General features: G+C 41.7%; 2 protein-coding genes across 9 annotated transcripts in view; both read left to right on the top strand.

Moving 5' to 3' along the window:
* LOC140076243 (uncharacterized) overlaps positions 1 to 8,547 on the top strand; it is a 79,693-nt gene extending 71,146 nt beyond the window's left edge. For 7 of the 8 annotated variants that reach the window (XM_072122767.1, XM_072122769.1, XM_072122768.1 and 4 more), the window contains one exon: positions 8,062 to 8,546. In XM_072122767.1, the coding sequence (XP_071978868.1) occupies positions 8,062 to 8,076 (15 nt within the window). In that variant the 3' untranslated portion in view covers positions 8,077 to 8,546. Of the gene's footprint in view, positions 1 to 8,061 lie in introns of all 8 variants that reach the window. The other variant, XR_011849536.1, reaches the window with a different exon arrangement.
* A 2,584-nt stretch (positions 8,548 to 11,131) lies between these two features.
* On the top strand, positions 11,132 to 12,076 carry LOC140075606 (taste receptor type 2 member 8-like). The gene has a single exon (XM_072121718.1). The coding sequence runs from the start codon at positions 11,132 to 11,134 to the stop codon at positions 12,074 to 12,076; it is 945 nt and encodes a 314-aa protein (XP_071977819.1).
* Positions 12,077 to 25,671: the final 13,595 nt, after the last annotated feature.

The raw sequence follows: 25,671 nt of genomic DNA, 5'->3' as shown, positions 1-25,671 counted from the left end.
TCCCTCCTGTGCAGTCTGTACTATATGCAGTGTCCTCTCTCCTGTGCAGTCTGTACTATATGCAGTGTCCTCTCTCCTGTGCAGTCTGTACTATGTGCAGTCTCCTCCCTCCTGTGGAGTCTGTACTATGTGCAGTCTCCTCCCTCCTGTGCAGTCTCCTCTCTCCTGTGCAGTCTTCTCTCTCCTGTGCAGTCTTCTCTCTCCTGTGCAGTCTCCTCTCTCCTGTGCAGTCTCCTCCATCCTGTGCAGTCTCCTCCCTCCTGTGCAGTCTCCGCTCTCCTGTACAGTTTCCCCCTCCTGTGCAGTCTACTTCCTCCTCTGCAGTCTCCTCAATCCTGTGCAGTCTCCTCCCTCCTGTAGTCTCCTTCCTCTTGTACAGTCTCCTCTCTCCTGTACAGTCTTCCTCTTCTGTGTAGTCTCCTTCCTCCTGTGCAGTCCCCTCCCTCCTGTGCAGTCTCCTCTCTCCTGTGCAGTCTCCTCTCTCCTGTGCAGTCTCCATCCTCCTGTGCAGTCTCTTCTCTCCTGTGCAGTCCCCTCCCTCCTGTGCAGTCTCCTCCTTCCTCTGCAGTCTCCTATCTCCTGTGCAGTGTCCTCTCTCCTGTGCAGTCTGTACTATGTGCAGTCTCCTCCCTCCTGTGCAGTCTATACTATGTGCAGTGTCCTCCCTCCTTTGCAGTCTCTACTATGTGCAGTCTCCTCCCTCCTGCGGAGTCTGTGCTATGTGCAGTCTCCTCCCTCCTGTGCAGTCTGTACTATGTGCAGTGTCCTCTCTCCTGTGCAGTCTGTACTATGTGCAGTCTCCTCCCTCCTGTGCACTCTGTACTATGTACAGTGTCCTTCTTCCTCTGCAGTCTGTACTATGTGTTGTGTCCTCTCTCCTGTGCAGCCTGTACTGTGTGCAGTGTCCTCCCTCCTTAGCAGTCTGTACTATGTGCAGTTTCCTCCCTCCTGTGCAGTCTATACTATGTGCAGTCTCCTTCCTTCTGTTCAGTCTGTACTATTTGCAGTCTCCTCCCTTCTGTTCAGTCTGTACTATGTGCAGTGTCCTCTCTCCAGTGCAGTCTGTACTATCTGCAGTGTCCTCCCTCCTGTGCAGTCTGTACTATGTGCAATGTCCTCCTCCTGTGCAGTCTGTACTATGTGCAGTGTCCTCCCTCCTGTGCAGGCTGTACTATGTGCAGTGTCCTCCCTCCTGTGCAGTCTGTACTATGTGCCGTGTCCTCCCTCCTGTGCAGTCTGTACTATGTGCAGTGTCCTCTCTCCTGTGCAGTCTGTACTATGTGCAGTGTTCTCCTCCTGTGGAGTCTCCGCTCTCCTGTACAGTTTCCCCCTCCTGTGCAGTCTACTTCCTCCTCTGCAGTCTCCTCAATCCTTTGCAGTCTCCTCCCTCCTGTAGTCTCCTTCCTCTTGTACAGTCTCCTCTCTCCTGTACAGTCTCCCTCTTCTGTGTAGTCTCCTTCCTCCTGTGCAGTCCCCTCCCTCCTCTGCAGTCTCCTCTCTCCTGTGCAGTGTCCATCCTCCTGTGCAGTCCCCTCCCTCATGTGCAGTCCCCTCCCTCCTGTGCAGTCTCCTCCTTCCTCTGCAGTCTCCTATCTCCTGTGCAGTGTCCTTTCTCCTGTGCAGTCTGTACTATGTGCAGTCTCCTACCTCCTGTGCAGTCTATGCTATGTGCAGTGCCCTCCCTCCTTTGCAGTCTCTACTATGTGCAGTCTCCTCCCTCCTGTGCAGTCTATACTATGTGCAGTCTCCTCCCTCCTGTGGAGTCTGTACTATGTGCAGTGTCCTCCCTCCTGTGCAGTCTGTACTATATGCAGTGTCCTCTCTCCTGTGCAGTCTGTACTATGTGCAGTCTCCTCCCTCCTGTGTAGTCTGTACTATGTGCAGTCTCCTCCCTCCTGTGCAGTCTGTACTATATGCAATGTCCTCTCTCCTGTGCAGTCTGTACTATGTGCAGTGTGCTCTCTCCTGTGCAGTCTGTACTATGTGCAGTGTCCTCCTCCTGTGCAGTCTATACTATGTGCAGTGTCCTCCTTTCTGTGCGGTCTATACTATGTGCAGTGTCCTCCCTCCTGTGCAGTGTGTACTATGTGCAGTCTCCTCCCTCCTGTGCAGTGTGTACTATGTGCAGTGTCCTCCCTCCTGTACAGTCTGTACTATGTGCAGTGTCCTCCCTCCTGTGCAGTCTGTACTATGTGCAGTGTCCTCCATCCTGTGCAGTCTTTACTATGTGCAGTGTCCTCCCTCCTGTGCAGTCTGTACTATGTGCAGTCTCCTCCCTCCTGTGCAGTCTGTACTATGTGCAGTCTCCTCCCTCCTGTGCAGTCTGTACTATGTGCAGTGTCCTCCATCCTGTGCAGTCTGTACTATGTGCAGTGTCCTCCCTCCTGTGCAGTCTGTACTATGTGCAGTGTCCTCCCTCCTGTGCAGTCTGTACTATGTGCAGTGTCCTCCCTCCTGTGCAGTCTGTACTATGTGCAGTGTCCCTCCTCCTGTGCAGTCTGTACTATGTGCAGTGCCCTCCCTCCTGTACAGTCTGTACTATGTGCAGCGTCCTCCCTCCTGTGCAGTCTGTACTATGTGCAGTCTCCTTCCTCCTGTGCAATGTGTACTATGTGCAGTGTCCTCCCTCCTGTGCAGTCTGTACTATGTGCAGTCTCCTCCTCCTGTGCAGTCTGTACTATGTGCAGTGTCCTCCCTCCTGTGGAGTCTGTACTATGTGCAGTGTCCTCCCTCCTGTGCAATCTGTACTATGTGCAGTGTCCTCCCTCCTGTGCAGTCTGTGCTATGTGCAGTGTCCTCCCTCCTGTGCAGTCTGTACTATGTTCAGTGGCCTCCCTCCTGTGCAGTGTGTACTATGTGCAGTCTCCTTCCTCCTGTGCAGTCTGTACTATGTGCAGTGTCCTCCCTCCTGTGCAGTCTGTACTATGTGCAGTGTCCTCCCTCCTGTGCAGTCTGTACTATTTGCAGTCTCCTCCCTCCTGTGCAGTCTGTATTATGTGCAGTGTCCTTCTCCTGTGCAGTCTGTACTATGTGCAGTGTCCTACCTCCTGTGCATTCTGTACTATGTGCAGTGTCCTCCCTCCTGTGCGCTTTGTACTATGTGCATTGTCCTCTCTCCTGTGCAGTCTGTACTATGTGCAGTCTCCTCCCTCCTGTGCAGTCTGTACTTTGTGCAGAATCCTCCCTTCTGTGCAGTCTGTACTATGTGCAGCGTCCTCCTTCCTGTGCAGTCTGTACTATGTGCAGTGTCCTCCTCCTGTGCTGTGTGTACTATGTGCAGTGTCCTCCCTCCTGTGCAGTCTGTACTATGTTCAGTGTCCTCCTCCTGTGCAGTCTGTACTATGTGCAGTGTCCTCCTCCTGTGCAGTCTGTACTATGTGCAGTGTCCTCTCTCCTGTGCAGTCTGTACTATGTGCAGTGTCCTCCTCCTGTGCAGTCTGTACTATGTGCAGTGTCCTCCCTCCTGTGCAGTCTGTACTATGTGCAGTGTCCCCCCCTCCTGTGCATTCTGTACTATGTGCAGTGTCCTCCCTCCTGTGCAGTCTCCTCCATCCTGTGCAGTCTCCTCTCTCCTGTGCAGTCCCCTCCCTCCTGTGCAGTGTCCTCCCTCCTTTGCAGTCTCCTCCCTCCTGTACAGTTTCCTCCATCCTGTGCAGTCTCCTCTCTCCTGTGCAGTCTCCTCTCTCCTGTGCAGTCTCCTCCCTCCTGTGCAGTGTCCTCCCTCCTTTGCAGTCTCCTCCCTCCTGTGCAGTCTCCTCTCTCCTCTGCATTCTCCTCCCTCCTGTGCAGGTTGGGGCAGATTATTGAATACTGGGGACCGGCTTGATAATGCCTTTAAGGAAAAGATGAAACATTGCACATTATTGGTGGAATGAAGAACTCTTCATTAAACTTGGAGTGCTGCTTCTTCGCTGATTGCTGTTATCTACTGGGGTTTTCCTCAGACCTTTTTGAAGACCTGCACCCAACTTCTCTTTACGCGGTGCTGCTCCAAAATCTTTCCTCCTTACCTGACGGGGGCCTGGTCTCCATTATCTGGTGACCCCTGCGCTGCTCCAGAAGGGGCACCAACTTTTTACGGAGCAGCTTTATTATACAGTGCGCGACACAGTTCTGTCTGTGTGAAACTTGAACATTGCGCTATCACTGCCCTTTAGGTGCACAATATTATAAATTGTTGTACAATTGTGGAGCAGACACTTTATAAATACATCTGCAAGATACAAAGATATTCTATCAGCGCAAAGTCAGACAGAAAACAGACACATCAATAGATCCGAGACAATTTCCAATGTCTTGGACCTGCGTGAATGACAGGGCAGAACTCTTGGTTACTTGTCATGTTGGGTCCATATCTCAGCCCTGGATATAGCACAGGAGGGATGCAGATCTGTAGGATACTTGTCATGTTGGGTCCATATCTCTGCCCTGGATATAGCACAGGAGGGATGCAGATCTCTTGGTTACTTGTCATGTTGGGTCCATATCTCTGCCCTGGATATAGCACAGGAGGGATGCAGATCTCTTGGTTACTTGTCATGTTGGGTCCAAATCTCTGCCCTGGATATGGCACAGGAGGGATGCAGATCTCTAGGCTACTTGTCATGTTGGGTCCATATCTCTGCCCTGGATATGGCACAGGAGGGATGCAGTTCTCTCGGCTACTTGTCATGTTGGGCCCATATCTCTGCCCTGGATATGGCACAGGAGGGATGCAGATCTGTAGGATACTTGTCATGTTGGGTCCATATCTCTGCCCTGGATATAGCACAGGAGGGATGCAGATCTCTAGGCTACTTGTCATGTTGGGTCCATATCTCTGCCCTGGATATAGCACAGGAGGGATGCAGATCTGTAGGATACTTGTCATGTTGGGCCCATATCTCTGCCCTGGATATAGCACAGGAGGGATGCAGATCTCTAGGCTACTTGTCATGTTGGGTCCATATCTCTGCCCTGGATATAGCACAGGAGGGATGCAGATCTCTTGGTTACTTGTCATGTTGGGTCCATATCTCTGCCCTGGATATGGCACAGGAGGGATGCAGATCTCTAGGCTACTTGTCATGTTGGGTCCATATCTCTGCCCTGGATATAGCACATGAGGGATGCAGATCTGTAGGATACTTGTCATGTTGGTCCATATCTCTGCCTTGGATATAGCACAGGAGGGATGCAGATCTCTAGGCTACTTGTCATGTTGGGTCCATATCTCTGCCCTGGATATAGCACATGAGGGATGCAGATCTGTAGGATACTTGTCATGTTGGTCCATATCTCTGCCTTGGATATAGCACAGGAGGGATGCAGATCTCTAGGCTACTTGTCATGTTGGGCCCATATCTCTGCCCTGGATATAGCACAGGAGGGATGCAGATCTGTAGGATACTTGTCATGTTGGGTCCATATCTCTGCCCTGGATATAGCACAGGAGGGATGCAGATCTGTAGGATACTTGTCATGTTGGTCCATATCTCTGCCCTGGATATAGCACAGGAGGGATGCAGATCTCTACGCTACTTGTCATGTTGGGTCCATATCTCTGCCCTGGATATAGCACAGGAGGGATGCAGATCTCTAGGCTACTTGTCATGTTGGATCCATATCTCTGCCCTGGATATAGCACAGGAGGGATGCAGATCTCTAGGCTACTTGTCATGTTGGATCCATATCTCTGCCCTGGATATAGCACAGGAGGGATGCAGATCTCTAGGCTACTTGTCATGTTGGGTCCATATCTCTGCCCTGGATATAGCACATGAGGGATGCAGATCTGTAGGATACTTGTCATGTTGGTCCATATCTCTGCCTTGGATATAGCACAGGAGGGATGCAGATCTCTAGGCTACTTGTCATGTTGGGCCCATATCTCTGCCCTGGATATAGCACAGGAGGGATGCAGAACTCTTGGTTACTTGTCATGTTGGGTCCATATCTCAGCCCTGGATATAGCACATGAGGGATGCAGATCTGTAGGATACTTGTCATGTTGGTCCATATCTCTGCCTTGGATATAGCACAGGAGGGATGCAGATCTCTAGGCTACTTGTCATGTTGGGCCCATATCTCTGCCCTGGATATAGCACAGGAGGGATGCAGATCTGTAGGATACTTGTCATGTTGGTCCATATCTCTGCCCTGGATATAGCACAGGAGGGATGCAGATCTCTAGGCTACTTGTCATGTTGGGTCCATATCTCTGCCTTGGATATAGCACAGGAGGGATGCAGATCTCTAGGCTACTTGTCATGTTGGGCCCATATCTCTGCCCTGGATATAGCACAGGAGGGATGCAGATCTGTAGGATACTTGTCATGTTGGGTCCATATCTCTGCCCTGGATATAGCACAGGAGGGATGCAGATCTGTAGGATACTTGTCATGTTGGGTCCATATCTCTGCCCTGGATATAGCACAGGAGGGATGCAGATCTCTACGCTACTTGTCATGTTGGATCCATATCTCTGCCCTGGATATAGCACAGGAGGGATGCAGATCTCTAGGCTACTTGTCATGTTGGATCCATATCTCTGCCCTGGATATAGCACAGGAGGGATGCAGATCTCTAGGCTACTTGTCATGTTGGGTCCATATCTCTGCCCTGGATATAGCACAGGAGGGATGCAGATCTGTAGGATACTTGTCATGTTGGGTCCATATCTCTGCCCTGGATATAGCACAGGAGGGATGCAGATCTGTAGGATACTTGTCATGTTGGATCCATATCTCTGCCCTGGATATAGCACAGGAGGGATGCAGATCTGTAGGATACTTGTCATGTTGGGTCCATATCTCTGCCCTGGATATAGCACAGGAGGGATGCAGATCTGTAGGATACTTGTCATGTTGGTCCATATCTCTGCCTTGGATATAGCACAGGAGGGATGCAGATCTCTAGGCTACTTGTCATGTTGGTCCATATCTCTGCCTTGGATATAGCACAGGAGGGATGCAGATCTCTAGGCTACTTGTCATGTTGGGCCCATATCTCTGCCCTGGATATAGCACAGGAGGGATGCAGAACTCTTGGTTACTTGTCATGTTGGGTCCATATCTCAGCCCTGGATATAGCACATGAGGGATGCAGATCTGTAGGATACTTGTCATGTTGGTCCATATCTCTGCCTTGGATATAGCACAGGAGGGATGCAGATCTCTAGGCTACTTGTCATGTTGGGCCCATATCTCTGCCCTGGATATAGCACAGGAGGGATGCAGATCTGTAGGATACTTGTCATGTTGGGTCCATATCTCTGCCCTGGATATAGCACAGGAGGGATGCAGATCTGTAGGATACTTGTCATGTTGGGTCCATATCTCTGCCCTGGATATAGCACAGGAGGGATGCAGATCTCTACGCTACTTGTCATGTTGGATCCATATCTCTGCCCTGGATATAGCACAGGAGGGATGCAGATCTCTAGGCTACTTGTCATGTTGGGTCCATATCTCTGCCCTGGATATAGCACAGGAGGGATGCAGATCTGTAGGATACTTGTCATGTTGGGTCCATATCTCTGCCCTGGATATAGCACAGGAGGGATGCAGATCTCTACGCTACTTGTCATGTTGGGTCCATATCTCTGCCCTGGATATAGCACAGGAGGGATGCAGATCTCTAGGCTACTTGTCATGTTGGGTCCATATCTCTGCCCTGGATATAGCACAGGAGGGATGCAGATCTGTAGGATACTTGTCATGTTGGGTCCATATCTCTGCCCTGGATATAGCACAGGAGGGATGCAGATCTGTAGGGTATTTGTCATGTTGGGTCCATATCTCTGCCCTGGATATAGCACAGGAGGGATGCAGATCTCTACGCTACTTGTCATGTTGGATCCATATCTCTGCCCTGGATATAGCACAGGAGGGATGCAGATCTCTAGGCTACTTGTCATGTTGGGTCCATATCTCTGCCCTGGATATAGCACAGGAGGGATGCAGATCTGTAGAAAGTTGACTGCGTTGGGTCCACAACAAAGACAAGGATGTAGCTCAGGAGAAATGTAGACTGTAGAAAAGAGTGATGTGACCTCTAATCAGCCTCTCTTTGGTCTTTCAGCCATTGCTTGCTTGACCTTGACCATTGGAACTAGCCATGAACTTCCACAGACGTCTCTCAGTCCTGTCTGGACGATGCTCTGCACATTCTGGAATTGAATAAATTGTGTCCATTAATCAAAATTTGAAGGGAAATCAGAAATCGGTAACAATTTGCAGACCAGGACATTGTATGAGTAGTATTATTATGATATTATTATCAGCTCCTCACATCACACAGAAGGATAGGCAGTGGAGAAGCCTTCACCACACGGTCACCTCATGTTCTCCAGATCCACCATCGCTCTCCCGGATCCCTCTACATGACTCTATGTGACACAGTGGAATCTGATTGTCCCCACATGAGCGTAGAGTGTAGAGTTTGGGTCTACGCTTGTTTCTCATACATTTCCAGAAGATCTGATGATTGTTGGCTTCTCATATCATGTTCATCTTTGAAACTTGTGAATATTAATGTGTTTCCTGTGAATACATGAAGTTCATTAAAATGCTTTTCCGAAAATTTTTTATTACTTGACTTGTTCTTTGATCTCCTGACACCTCCATCCATCATGTAATGGAGGGGCTCGGGAGACACGTGTAATGCTGTGGTCTCTTGGTGGTTGTGTTGTCCTCCTGCACCTCTGTGCCATCCATGTGCAGGGTAGCAAGCTGCAATACCAGCCCCAACCACTACTCATGGCACAGCGATGTTCTTGCTATGCAGTGTGATGCAGCAGTACTATCCCATGGCATCTGGTAGCTGGGAGTGCCAGTAGATGGATTCCCCCAATCATCTCATGGACTTCTGGTTGGATTGGGATCTTCTCCCTGTATATTGGAGTCTTGTATTCTGCATTGGCTATTATGATGTTGTAATTTATTCCTCTGATGCAAATGATCTCAATTCCATGGAATTCCAAAGTAATTATTATTATTTATTAATGTCCCAGCATTCAGCAGATGAACCTGGATATAGACTGCTCTATAATTTCTTCTGAAGATATGAAACATGTTCTGGTTGGTGACTGATAGATCAGACGAAGTTGTGACGCCGTGAGAGACGTGTGAAATGAAACATCTGACTCCTCGGAGGTTCCATCACTTTCTTGACCATCTTGGATCTTAAGGAGATGAGAACCCATTTTGGTACACTAGAAAACCATGACGGATCTACAATATGATACAATATTCCACCATGCTTTGCCCCAATTATGGGCCACCCTCCCCACCCTTCCTCCCATGTAAGGTCATACTAAAACCACTGTCCTTGTGGCCTAGTGGGATATGTGAAAGGACGCTGCTCTCCACTATGATGATCATGTATTATCTTGCTATAACCCTCTGTACTTACCTGATCCCATTCCTACAGGGTGGAGGCCTGTACCATGGGCACAAATTGGAGCGGCTATGATGGGCCAAAGGTGACAGAAAGCAGCCGAAAAGTAAGGGGGAGTTGTTTCCAAGATGGCAGCTGGCAGAAGACCGTGTATCACAGCGGCTGAGCTGGAGATTTGAACCCTGATTTCTCCTGGGATGAAGAGGGAGCTGCATCAGCGTCAGCCCCAGAAGAGCACTGCTCAGGCTGCAGACATTCTGCTTTGGCAGACACCTTGTCTGGTGGGGAAGAGGACCTGATGGAGGGAGGAAAATGAAGGGTGTTCCATTTGCAGAAATTCCTGTAGAGGAGAAAAATCTCCTTGCCCGGTGCTCATTAAATTACTGCACTGAGATAAAGTTCTGACCCAAGCATCGGACCATCGAGATATCTCCAGTAATGGAGTTCATGTTGCTTTTCTGCAAGACTTCTCCGTAGAGGTTCAAAAAAGAGAATCCAGTTTCTGGATATCAAGCACCGGTTACGGATGCTAAATGTGTCCATTTCTGTGCTGTCTCCAGCATGACCAATAGCGGTGGCTCTGGGATCTAGACATTTCTTTCATAATACGAGAGCGGCTTTGCAGTGGCTAGATACCAATGATCAATGTCTCAGGTGACCGACCCCGAAACCGGGAGAAGACTGAGAAGGCCGAGATGCTTGTTCCACTATACAATGAAACACCACTGTGCTTTATGGAAAGATAGGATTACTTCTGTGTAGACCTTTAATCGATAGATTTTCTGCCGTCTTCGCCGAGGCGCTATGAGGGTCTATTCTCTTTGTGTGTGACATTTCAGTGCTCTCATATTTTTGGGGAATATTATACCTTTATCATTGATCTGTGGTACAGACACTCACCCAAGGCATTAGCTGTCTAGTACGTGCAGCTACAGAAGATCTTGAAGGTCTTTCAGACCACATAACAAAAAGCTCTACAGAGATGTGTCCACCATCTGCCGTGCAGCCGGCCCATGTCTATTAGGGAGTCTAATGAGCAGATAATTGCCCCCTATCGATTACATGGAGAATGATAAGCCGCATGGAAATCAGGTGCAAATGCTGGATTAACAGGTTTGAGACTTGCTGACTACAGAGAACATATGGAAATCCCTGAGCTCCTCTGCACTCCTGTCTGTAGCAGGGGGTCACCTATTTATGAAATATCTGTCATTGTCCACCTTCGGGAACCTTCCCTTTATATTATTATTGGCACCGGGCTATTTTTATTGATGCTGTGGCCCTTCGTCTGAATGATTTATGAAGTGTTCAGAGATGCAAATAGATCATGTATCGGGAGCTCCTGATGGTGTCCACATCCCGTCTGTTCACTCAGGGCTTTTGCATGTTACAACAAATCCTTGATTTATGGACCTTTTCTGGACATTCAAACCTGAGAATCGTCCGTGAAGTCGTCCTAGAGCTTTATGTTTTCCTCATCTCCAGGGTCTGGTCCGTCGTCTACTGGTTTCATCGATATCTTTTACAGTGGAATCCAGCCGACCAATCAGAATAAACCAGGAAAAGTTTTGACCAATCAGGAGATAAAAAGCTGTGGGAAGATTTCCAGATCGTTTAGGTTCCTTGGACACAGACCGGCTCTTGGACCACCTCACATTCCATATCTACTGCTTGGCCTCCTTTGGATCACTCTTTTATTCCATCCAGCCTTGGAGAAGACTCATTGTCAGTTGTCTTCCATACAGGAATAGTCATGGTCACCTCTATAGTTCCTCTATACATGGTAATCCTGAGCCTGGAGACCATTTATGGGATAACAACTAATGGGTTCATCATCTTCTTCATTTGCTTTTACTGGGTTAAAGGACAGGACAAAAGTGACAGTAATAAAATGATCTTGGCTTTGAGCATCTCCAACGTCTTGTACGCCTGTGTGTCATACGTCAACGTCCTACTGTTCTATTTCCATCCCATCATTTACCTGAAAACCTCCATCTCTCCGGCCGTCTTTGTTTTTGCCATGTTCATCATCACCTCCTCGTCCTGGCTCACCGCCTGCCTGTGCTTCTTCTACTTCATGAAGATTCAAACCTTTAGGTCTGACGTCCTTTCTCGGTTGAAGACAAAGATCACTTCTGCCGTTCCATGGATGATGCTGGTGTCTGAGCTCGTATCTGCCGTCACTGCTTCACTCAATGTATTTGAGTTTCTACAAAATGATGGCTCTCACAAGAACATCTCTGTGGTTGAGCTCGCCATGAAGAAGTCCAAATCTAATGGGATCTTTTCAAACAACCTGTACATCTCATTCATTAGCAGTGTCCTTCCCTTCCTCATCAGTGTGGTGACCACCGGGGCCACCGTCTGGGCCTTGAATAAACACACCAAAAAGATGGAGAGGAACCACACCAAGTCTTCTGCTGCAGTCAACGTGAAGGCTTACAAGAACACGATACGCAACATGATCCGTCTCCTGATCTTCTACGCTATTTTCTATGTGACCCTGTTTCTTTTTTACTTTAACCTCTTCACTACCTACTCTACTGGGTTCTGGGTCTTCCTCATGGAGATATTCCTATATGCTCCTGTCCAGTCAACTATTCTGATTCTTGCAAACATTAAACTTAAGAAAGTTTGGAGAAGGATCTTCCATTGCAGTACGATGTCCAGTCTGGAAGAAGAAAGCTCCAATGATTAGTGTCTGTATGTCCCTGAGGCCAGTGGCACACATAGCGTTTTGAACCCGTTTTTCAACAAAAACAGAAAAAACTCATGCAATTTTTAATGGACTGCTTATAAACAGCCCAAAACCGGGTTCAAAATGCCACGTGTGCAACCACCCTTAGTGTTAATATGTTTAACAGGGTCCAAATGTTATTATCATTGGAATGGCCAAAACTCCAAGCTAAGGAACATAAGTGGACAGAAGTCCTGGGTCCTCATCTCTGTATGTTGAGCACTTGTCTCTGGTATTCTCTATCTCTTTGTTCAGGACTTTCCTGGGTCTTTGTCTCTGTATGTTCAGGACTTTCCTGGGTCCTTGTCTCTGTATGTTCAGGACTTGCCTGGGTCTTGTCTCTTTATGTTTAGGACTTTCCTGGGTCCTTGTCTCTGTATGTTCAGGACTTTCCTGGGTCCTTGTCTCTGTATGTTCAGGACTTACCTGGGTCTATGTCTCTGTATGTTCAGGACTTGGCTGGGTCCTCGTCTCTGTATGTTCAGGACTTGGCTGGGTCCTCGTCTCTGTTTGTTCAGGACTTGCCTGGGTCCTCGTCTCTGTTTGTTCAGGACTTGCCTGGGTCCTTGTCTCTGTATGTTCAGGACTTGGCTGGGTCCTTGTCTCTGTATGTTCAGGACTTGCCTGGGTCCTCGTCTCTGTATGTTCAGGACTTGCCTGGGTCTTGGTCTCTGTATGTTCAGGACTTGGCTGGGTCCTTGTCTCTGTATGTTCAGGACTTGCCTGGGTCCTTGTCTCTGTATGTTCAGGACTTGGCTGGGTCCTTGTCTCTGTATGTTCAGGACTTGCCTGGGTCCTTGTCTCTGTATGTTCAGGACTTGCCTGGGTCTTGGTCTCTGTATGTTCAGGACTTGGCTGGGTCCTTGTCTCTGTATGTTCAGGACTTGCCTGGGTCTTGGTCTCTGTATGTTCAGGACTTGGCTGGGTCCTTGTCTCTGTATGTTCAGGACTTGCCTGGGTCCTTGTCTCTGTATGTTCAGGACTTGCCTGGGTCCTTGTCTCTGTATGTTCAGGACTTGCCTGAGTCCTTGTCTCTGTACGTTCAGGACTTGCCTGGGTCCTTGTCTCTGTACGTTCAGGACTTGCCTGGGTCCTTGTCTCTGTACGTTCAGGACTTGCCTGGGTCCTTGTCTCTGTACGTTCAGGACTTGGCTGGGTCCTTGTCTCTGTATGTTCAGGACTTGCCTGGGTCTTGGTCTCTGTATGTTCAGGACTTGCCTGGGTCTTGGTCTCTGTATGTTCAGGACTTGCCTGGGTCCTTGTCTCTGTACGTTCAGGACTTGCCTGAGTCCTTGTCTCTGTACGTTCAGGACTTGCCTGGGTCCTTGTCTCTGTACGTTCAGGACTTGCCTGGGTCCTTGTCTCTGTACGTTCAGGACTTGCCTGGGTCCTTGTCTCTGTACGTTCAGGACTTGGCTGGGTCCTTGTCTCTGTATGTTCAGGACTTGCCTGGGTCTTGGTCTCTGTATGTTCAGGACTTGCCTGGGTCTTGGTCTCTGTATGTTCAGGACTTGCCTGGGTCCTTGTCTCTGTATGTGTAGGACTTGTCTTTGATTTTCTCTGTGTCTCTGAAGCCCCTTATCAGGATGTACATATGTTCCTTCTTTTGATTTTTTCTCCCAGTTGGGCTGCACCCCGTACCCCGAGAGCCAGAGACTATCCTGGACTTATCCCCCGTTGTGCTAGAATGCACCCATTTCTGCTGAAAGCAGATCCTCACTAAGGATGTGCCCATCATCACATCACATCAGGAGATTCTTCACCTTTTTCCATTCATCAAGGACTGTGCCCAGAGTTTGGACTCTAATGTAGCTGAACCCTCTGAGAGACTCTTCTTTTACCATCTTCTTTCAAGAAAAAGGAGATACTTATCGCTGCTACTATAGGTAGCCACATTGTAACGATATGTAACGATTGCCTAGTCATGTACCCATTGGGCTGATTGAGCTACTGAGAATTTACAACTATAGTAACGAATACTATAAGTTAGGTTGCACTTACCTTTAATATGCTTTGGAGCTGGGTCAAGAAAGCGTCGGAGCTTCCCCCCATCTTTATGTATCTCTGATGATAATGCCACCCAGGTGATGTGTCCTCGGACAAATTTCAGGCCTTGGTGAAGGAGTGGATTACAGGACAGGAACACCACACTTTAGCTAATAAAACAGTTGGTTTACGGGCGATAGCTTCCAACTGTAGTGTACCCATGTATGTATTTAGTTCAACACTAACCCCAGTCCCAATAGCCAGGTCCGTGGACCATGGGCGGCTTGTCTTTTACACACCATATGTGCTGCCCATAGCCTTAGCACTTTGCCAAAGTGCTTTGGATTTTCTCCCCTCCAAGTCTGTAGTGTGCATGGACCATCTGGAGGCTGTATACTACGCCATATCCATCAGATCCATAGCCGAGTTGTGGACGGCTCGCTCAATTAATATGGGGGTATGCAATACCCCTGCAGATGCAAAGGGTTAGGTAGGTGTTGTGAAAGTGTCCCTCTCCCTTCAGAAGCTCTAACATGAGAGACTTAGTAATTACAGCCTGAAAATTCTGTCTGGAAAGGCAACAGTTAACTATGTGTAAGTAATTAACCAATGCGTTGGCTGTATTGTAACCTGGAGTGTGATTGGAGAGGAGCTACCACCTGACAAGGGGGGAGTATAAAGCCCCTGTGCAGGGGGAGCACATGGTCTTAGTCTGCAAAGTCAGAGTGAAGAGAGAGTCAGTGGGGCAGATTTACTTACCCGGTCCATTCGCGATCCAGCGGTGCGTTCTCTGCGGTGGATTCGGGTCCGGACGGGATTCATTAAGGTAGTTCCTCCGACGTCCACCAGGTGGCGCTGCTGCGCTGAAGAGCATCGGAACGCACTGAAGTACACCGGCCTATTCCTAGTGAAGGTAAGTGCAAGCTCCGCGACACTTTTTCTCTTTTAAATGCGGCGGTTTTTCCGAATCCGTCGGGTTTTCGTTCGGCCATGCCCCCCGATTTCCGTTGCGTGCATGCCGGCGCCGATGCGCCACAATCCGATCGCGTGCGCCAAAATCCCGGCGCAATACAGGGAAAATTGGCGCAAAAGGGAAATATTCGGGTAACACATCGGGAAAACGCGAATCGGGCCCTTAGTAAATGACCCCCAGTGTGTACAGAACACCTTTAGTGCTTTCACAGAAACCAATCCCAGGAACTGAGTCAGGAGACTCTAATCCAGAGCTGCAGCTTCCACAGTTTGGACACAGCTCCATCTCCATTATGCCAGCATCTACTACCAGGCTGGTGCTTTATTCCTGAGGACCCTCTCCACGACCACTCCAGTACCAGACTCCAGATCTGCTGTTTACCACTTTGGCTCATTGGCTGCTACCTGTTGTTCAATAAAGAATCATGAGTTGATTTGCACAACGTTGCCTCCGTCTGATCCCTGGATACGGCTGTTACCACCATGGGCTCCCCATCCATTACACATGGACCTATCTTACAGACACTAAGGGGTTGCCCCAGGGAGAACCAGTACCACAGCCTCACCCTCCATATTTCTTGCACACACCAGCTGCTGGAGAGCTGCCAGGCTGTAGGACAGTCCTCCAGTCCCCATACCAAGCACCGTGACCACAGCGTACCCTAGGCCGCAACCGCCAGCCACTCCGGTATTCCGGGCCCCGTCTGCCTCCATGCCCCAAGAAAAGGCCCCGGTGGGAGATGTTACACAGACGACAGACAAATCTTGTGTAGCATAATTCTGCAATCATATCTCACACTTCCTCCTAACTAGTGATGAGTAGAATCATTAGAATTCAGCATTGGCTGAAGCCAAATTTTAAATCCCTATTTGAGTTCCGAACCCGGACCACAAACTGGTTATGGGTGACACCAGGGCAATGCTGGGTCCGCCAGGCACCGTCAAGGTGTCACCACGTGTTGCTGCTCTCCTGAGGGGATGGTAATGCGCGGTGCACCCAAATGGGAAATAATTCTAGAGACTCAGGGGCTGCAGGGACAGTTTCATTCTTTAATGATGAAATTCAGGTGCAAAGCAACACAAGCAGATTAAAAGGCTGAAGCAGAAGAAGGGTTAATGCTGAGGAAGGGCTTGGGATAGCTGTCCCGGGGAGAAGTGGGGCAGAGAGCCGGCTCCCACCCATTACTTGCTGCAGCTCCACATCCATGACACAGGCTGCCAGAGTCCTGTGCCATGCTAGAAGTCACCAGGCGTCTCCTGTGCTGCAGCTCCGGTATCAATGTGAAGAAGGGGAAAAAAAGAGAGAAGGCGCAGAGAGGAACAAAGTTCATATATTTTCCTTTTTAATATGCTATTGGCTTCTGTGACTTCTGGCTACTGCAGACATTGTTGTGGCTATTGGATTGTGACTGCTGGCTACTGGGGGCAATACTGACTACTGGGCACTGGGGGTACAATATGACTACTGGCTAATGGCTCAGGCACTGGGGCTACTAGGGGCAGGCACTGTGACTATTGGCTACTGGGGGGAGGCACTATGATTACTTGTTCCTGGGTACAGGCACTGTGCCTATTGGCTACTGGGGGGAGGCACTATGATTACTTGTTCCTGGGTACAGGCACTGTGCCTATTGGCTACTGGGGGAGGCACTATGATTACTTGCTACCTGGGACAGGCTCTATAATTAATGACTACTGGGGCAGGAACTGTGACTATTGGCTACTGGGGGAGGAACTATGATTACTTGCTACCTGGGACAGGCTCTATGATTAATGGCTACTGGGGAAGGCACTGTGACTTCTTGCTTCCGGGGGCATCACTATGACTGTTGGGTTCTGGGATCATGAATGTGACTAGTGGGGGCATCACTTTGACTACTGCCCTCTAGGGGCATCACTGTGACTACTTGGGGCAGGTTTTGTGACTACTTGCTAGGGAGGCATCACTGTGACTATTGGCTTCAGTACAAAGTATCATCATAAAAACTACAAAACTACATAAAACGTGATGATGTTAATGAGAGAACAGCAGTGACTGGAGCACAGAGAGATTATACTGACATTTCCAAAGGTCCTAGCAGTCACCAATCAGTAGGGAGTGGACAGGACCTCAGCCCCGACCCCAGGACCTCAGCCCCGACCCCAGGACCTCAGGCCTGGCCCCAGGACCTCAGCCCAGGCCCCAGGGCATGACTAGTCTCTCACCCGGCTCTGCTGGGATCTGCTCCGCTCTTCTTCCAGTTTTATGAGAAAGATAAGGTAAAACAACACTGTTATCTGTGGATACCCGAGCCGGGACGCCTTCAGTTCACAGGTGGATATAAGAATCGATCAGAGATAAAGTCCAGCTCCAGGAAATCTTGTATCTTGTTAATACAATGGAAATGTATTCAACCATTTTATAATAGATAGAGCACAACCAGATAAAAAGGAAACAAAATCACTCAGACCTTCTTCCAGGCCCTTCCACAGGGAGGTTGGAAGACAAGAAGCATCTTCTCCAGAACATGGCCACCCAGTGGCGTAACTAGGAGAGGCTGGGCCCCATAGCAGATTTCTGCATGGGGCCCCGCTTCCCTTTAAAAAAATAGACATATATAGGCTGCATTCACATAAACGTGTGCCCGCCCGGCTATAGCCTGGCAGGCACACATCGGACGCGCTGGAGAGGTGATCGCGGCTCACCCCTCCCCTCTCCATAGAGAATAGAGACGCATGGTCATTCTTACAGCCATAGATAGAGCACGCTCTATCTCTGTTGCGGCCACGGCTCGAAACAGTGAGTACTCGTTGTGCTCACCATACCGAGCCCAGGCGTATAGTCGCCTATGAGGGACGTATATCCGTCAGCAAATTGCAGCCAGATATACGTCCCTCATACGTTCTTGTGAATGTACCCCTACACAGACATATTTATACAATTACACACATTTATACACTGATACATACACACCTTTATATACTTATATACACACACATAAAGTTCCACACGTGTATAGTTGCACCCATATACATACAAGTATACACACACATTTATGCACTCATATACATTTATACACTAATACAGAGTGTATACAAACTCTCACAGTATATACACTGACCATATATACACATGCATGCAGTATAAAAAGACCAAATACACACATACTGCATATACATACAGAATATACACACATACAACAAATACACACACATTTAGTATATACAGCATATACATACATACTACATGCACAGCATATACAAAAACACACATACATATATATGTATATATATATATATATATATATATATATATATATATATATATGCAATAAATAAAGCATTTGCATCTATGCATATATACACGGTACATTCATATATACACATACACACAGTATATTAATAAACACAGAATATACATATATACAGAATATACATATATACGCAGTATACACAGTATATACACATATACGCAATATACACAGAATATACATATATACACAACATACACAGTATATACACATACACAGAATATACATATATATACAATATACACAGTATGTACACACACACAGAATATACATATATATACAATATACACAGTATATACACACACACAGAATATATATATATATATATACAATATACACAGTATATACACACACACAGAATATACATATATATATACAATATACACAGTATGTACACATACACAGAATATACATATATATACAATATACACAGTATATACACACACAGAATATACATATATATACAATATACACAGTATGTACACACACACAGAATATACATATATATACAATATACACAGTATATACACACACACAGAATATACATATATATACAATATACACAGTATATACACACACACAGAATATACATATATATACAATATACACAGTATGTACACACACACAGAATATACATATATATACAATATACACAGTATATACACATACACAGAATATACATATATATACAATATACACAGTATATACACATACACAGAATATACATATATATACAATATACACAGTATATACACATACACAGAATATACATATATATACAATATACACAGTATATACACACACACAGAATATACATATATATACAATATACACAGTATATACACATACACAGAATATACATATATATACAATATACACAGTATATACACATACACAGAATATACATATATATACAATATACACAGTATGTACACACACAGAATATACATATATATATACAATATACACAGTATATACACACACAGTATATACATATATATACAATATACACAGTATATACACATACACAGAATATACATATATATACAATATACACAGTATATACACACACACAGAATATACATATATATACAATATACACAGTATGTACACACACACAGAATATACATATATATATACAATATACACAGTATGTACACACACACAGAATATACATATATATATACAATATACACAGTATATACACATACACAGAATATACATATATATACAATATACACAGTATATACACACACAGAATATACATATATATACAATATACACAGTATGTACACATACACAGAATATACATATATATACAATATACACAGTATATACACATACACAGAATATACATATATATACAATATACACAGTATATACACATACACAGAATATACATATATATACAATATACACAGTATGTACACACACACACAGAATATACATATACAATATACATAGTATATACACACACACAGAATATACATATATATACAATATACACAGTATATACACACACACAGAATATACATATATATACAATATACACAGTATGTACACATACACAGAATATACATATATATACAATATACACAGTATATACACACACACAGAATATACATATATATATACAATATACACAGTATATACACACACACAGAATATACATATATATACAATATACACAGTATGTACACACACAGAATATACATATATATACAATATACACAGTATGTACACACACACAGAACATAGATATATATATACAATATACACAGTATATACACACACACAGAATATAGATATATATACAATATACACAGTATATACACATACACAGAATATACATATATATACAATATACACAGTATATACACATACACAGAATATACATATATATACAATATACACAGTATATACACACACACAGAATATACATATATATACAATATACACAGTATATACACATACACAGAATATACATATATATACAATATACACAGTATGTACACACACACAGAATATACATATATATACAATATACACAGTATATACACATACACAGAATATACATATATATATACAATATACACAGTATGTACACACACACAGAATATACATATATATACAATATACACAGTATGTACACACACACAGAATATAGATATATATACAATATACACAGTATATACACACACACAGAATATAGATATATATACAATATACACAGTATATACACATACACAGAATATACATATATATACAATATACACAGTATATACACACACACACAGAATATACATATATATATACAATATACACAGTATGTACACACACACAGAATATACATATATATATATACAATATACACAGTATATACACACACACAGAATATACATATATATACAATATACACAGTATATACACACACACAGAATATACATATATATACAATATACACAGTATGTACACATATACAGAACAAACATATATATACAATATACACAGTATATACACACACACAGAATATACATATATATACAATATACACAGTATATACACACACACAGAATATACATATATATACAATATACACAGTATGTACACATATACAGAACATACATATATATACAATATACACAGTATATACACACACACAGAATATACATATATATACAATATACACAGTATATACACACACACAGAATATACATATATATACAATATACACAGTATATACACACACACAGAACATAGATATATATATACAATATACACAGTATATACACATACACAGAATATACATATATATACAATATACACAGTATATACACACACACAGAATATACATATATATATATACAATATACACAGTATATACACATACACAGAATATACATATATATATACAATATACACAGTATGTACACATACACAGAATATACATATATATATACAATATACACAGTATATACACATACACAGAATATACATACATATACAATATACACAGTATGTACACATACACAGAATATACATATATATACAATATACACAGTATATACACATACACAGAATATACATATATATACAATATACACAGTATATACACACACACAGAATATACATATATATACAATATACACAGTATGTACACACACAGAATATACATATATATACAATATACACAGTATATACACACACACAGAATATATATATATATACAATATACACAGTATATACACACACACAGAATATAGATATATATACAATATACACAGTATATACACACACACAGAATATACATATATATACAATATACACAGTATATACACACACACAGAATATATATATATATACAATATACACAGTATATACACACACACAGAATATAGATATATATACAATATACACAGTATATACACACACACAGAATATACATATATATACAATATACACAGTATGTACACACACACAGAATATAGATATATACACAATATACACAGTATATACACACACACAGAATATACATATATATATATACAATATACACAGTATATACACACACACAGAATATACATATATATATATACAATATACACAGTATATACACACACACAGAATATACATATATATACAATATACACAGTATATACACACACAGAATATACATATATATATATACAATATACACAGTATATACACACACACAGAATATACATATATATACAATATACACAGTATATACACACACACAGAATATACATATATATACAATATACACAGTATATACACATACACAGAATATACATATATATATACAATATACACAGTATGTACACATACACAGAATATACATATATATATACAATATACACAGTATATACACATACACAGAATATACATACATATACAATATACACAGTATGTACACATACACAGAATATACATATATATACAATATACACAGTATATACACATACACAGAATATACATATATATACAATATACACAGTATGTACACACACACAGAATATAGATATATATACAATATACACAGTATATACACACACACAAAATATACATATATATACAATATACACAGTATGTACACATACACAGAATATACATATATATACAATATACACAGTATGTACACACACACAGAATATACATATATATATACAATATACACAGTATATACACATACACAGAATATACATATATATACAATATACACAGTATGTACACACACACAGAATATAGATATATATACAATATACACAGTATGTACACATACACAGAATATACATATATATACAATATACACAGTATATACACATACACAGAATATACATATATATACAATATACACAGTATATACACACACACAGAATATACATACATATACAATATACACAGTATATACACACACACAGAATATACATATATATATACAATATACACAGTATACACACACACACAGAATATACATATATATACAATATACACAGTATATACACATACACAGAATATACATATATATACAATATACACAGTATACACACACACACAGAATATACATATATATACAATATACACAGTATGTACACACACACAGAATATAGATATATATACAATATACACAGTATATACACACACACAAAATATACATATATATACAATATACACAGTATGTACACATACACAGAATATACATATATATACAATATACACAGTATGTACACACACACAGTATATACATATATATATAGAATATACACAGTATATACACACACACAGAATATACATATATATACAATATACACAGTATGTACACATACACAGAATATACATATATATACAATATACACAGTATATACACACACACACAGAATATACATATATATACAATATACACAGTATGTACACACACACAGAATATACATATATATACAATATACACAGTATATACACATACACAGAATATACATATATATACAATATACACAGTATGTACACACACACAGAATATACATATATATATATACAATATACACAGTATGTACACATATACAGAATATACATATATATACAATATACACAGTATATACACACACACAGAATATACATATATATACAATATACACAGTATATACACACACACAGAATATACATATATATACAATATACACAGTATATACACATACACAGAATATACATATATATACAATATACACAGTATATACACACACACAGAATATACATATATATACAATATACACAGTATATACACACACACAGAATATACATATATATATACAATATACACAGTATATACACACACACAGAATATACATATATATACAATATACACAGTATATACACACACACAGAATATACATATATATACAATATACACAGTATATACACACACACAGAATATACATATATATACAATATACACAGTATATACACACACACAGAATATACATATATATACAATATACACAGTATATACACACACACAGAATATACATATATATACAATATACACAGTATATACACACACACAGAATATACATATATATACAATATACACAGTATATACACACACACAGAATATACATATATATACAATATACACAGTATGTACACACACACAGAATATACATATATATACAATATACACAGTATATACACACACACAGAATATACATATATATACAATATACACAGTATATACACACACACAGAATATACATATATATACAATATACACAGTATGTACACATACACAGAATATACATATATATACAATATACACAGTATGTACACACACACAGAATATACATATATATATACAATATACACAGTATATACACACACAGTATATACATATATATATAGAATATACACAGTATATACACACACACAGAATATACATATATATACAATATACACAGTATGTACACATACACAGAATATACATATATATACAATATACACAGTATATACACATACACAGAATATACATATATATACAATATACACAGTATATACACACACACAGAATATACATATATATATATACAATATACACAGTATGTACACACACACAGAATATAGATATATATACAATATACACAGTATATACACACACACAGAATATACATATATATACAATATACACAGTATGTACACACACACAGAATATACATATATATATACAATATACACAGTATATACACACACAGTATATACATATATATATAGAATATACACAGTATATACACACACACAGAATATACATATATATACAATATACACAGTATGTACACATACACAGAATATACATATATATACAATATACACAGTATATACACATACACAGAATATACATATATATACAATATACACAGTATGTACACACACACAGAATATACATATATATACAATATACACAGTATATACACACACACAGAATATACATATATATACAATATACACAGTATATACACACACACAGAATATACATATATATACAATATACACAGTATGTACACATACACAGAATATACATATATATACAATATACACAGTATATACACATACACAGAATATACATATATATACAATATACACAGTATATACACACACACAGAATATACATATATATACAATATACACAGTATATACACACACACAGAATATACATATATATACAATATACACAGTATATACACACACAGAATATACATATATATATACAATATACACAGTATATACACACACACAGAATATACATATATATACAATATACACAGTATATACACACACACAGAATATAGATATATATACAATATACACAGTATATACACATACACAGAATATGCATATATATACAATATACACAGTATGTACACACACACAGAATATACATATATATACAATATACAGAGTATGTACACATACACAGAATATACATGTATATACAATATACACAGTATATACACACACACAGAATATAGATATATATACAATATACACAGTATATACACACACACAGAATATACATATATATACAATATACACAGTATGTACACATACACAGAATATACATATATATATACAATATACACAGTATGTACACACACACAGAATATACATATATATACAATATACACAGTATGTACACACACAGAATATACATATATATACAATATACACAGTATGTACACACACAGAATATACATATATATACAATATACACAGTATGTACACACACACAGAATATAGATATAT

This window comes from Engystomops pustulosus, chromosome 8, assembly GCF_040894005.1.
Source record: "Engystomops pustulosus chromosome 8, aEngPut4.maternal, whole genome shotgun sequence".
Taxonomy (NCBI): domain Eukaryota; kingdom Metazoa; phylum Chordata; class Amphibia; order Anura; family Leptodactylidae; genus Engystomops; species Engystomops pustulosus.
The sequence above is the reverse complement of the archived record's forward strand: the minus strand, read 5'-3'. Positions and strand labels throughout refer to the sequence as shown.

Bases quoted from the DNA above. Each gene is read 5' to 3' on its own strand.
- LOC140075606 (XM_072121718.1), top strand. From the start codon at position 11,132: ATGGTCACCTCTATAGTTCCTCTATACATGGTAATCCTGAGCCTGGAG.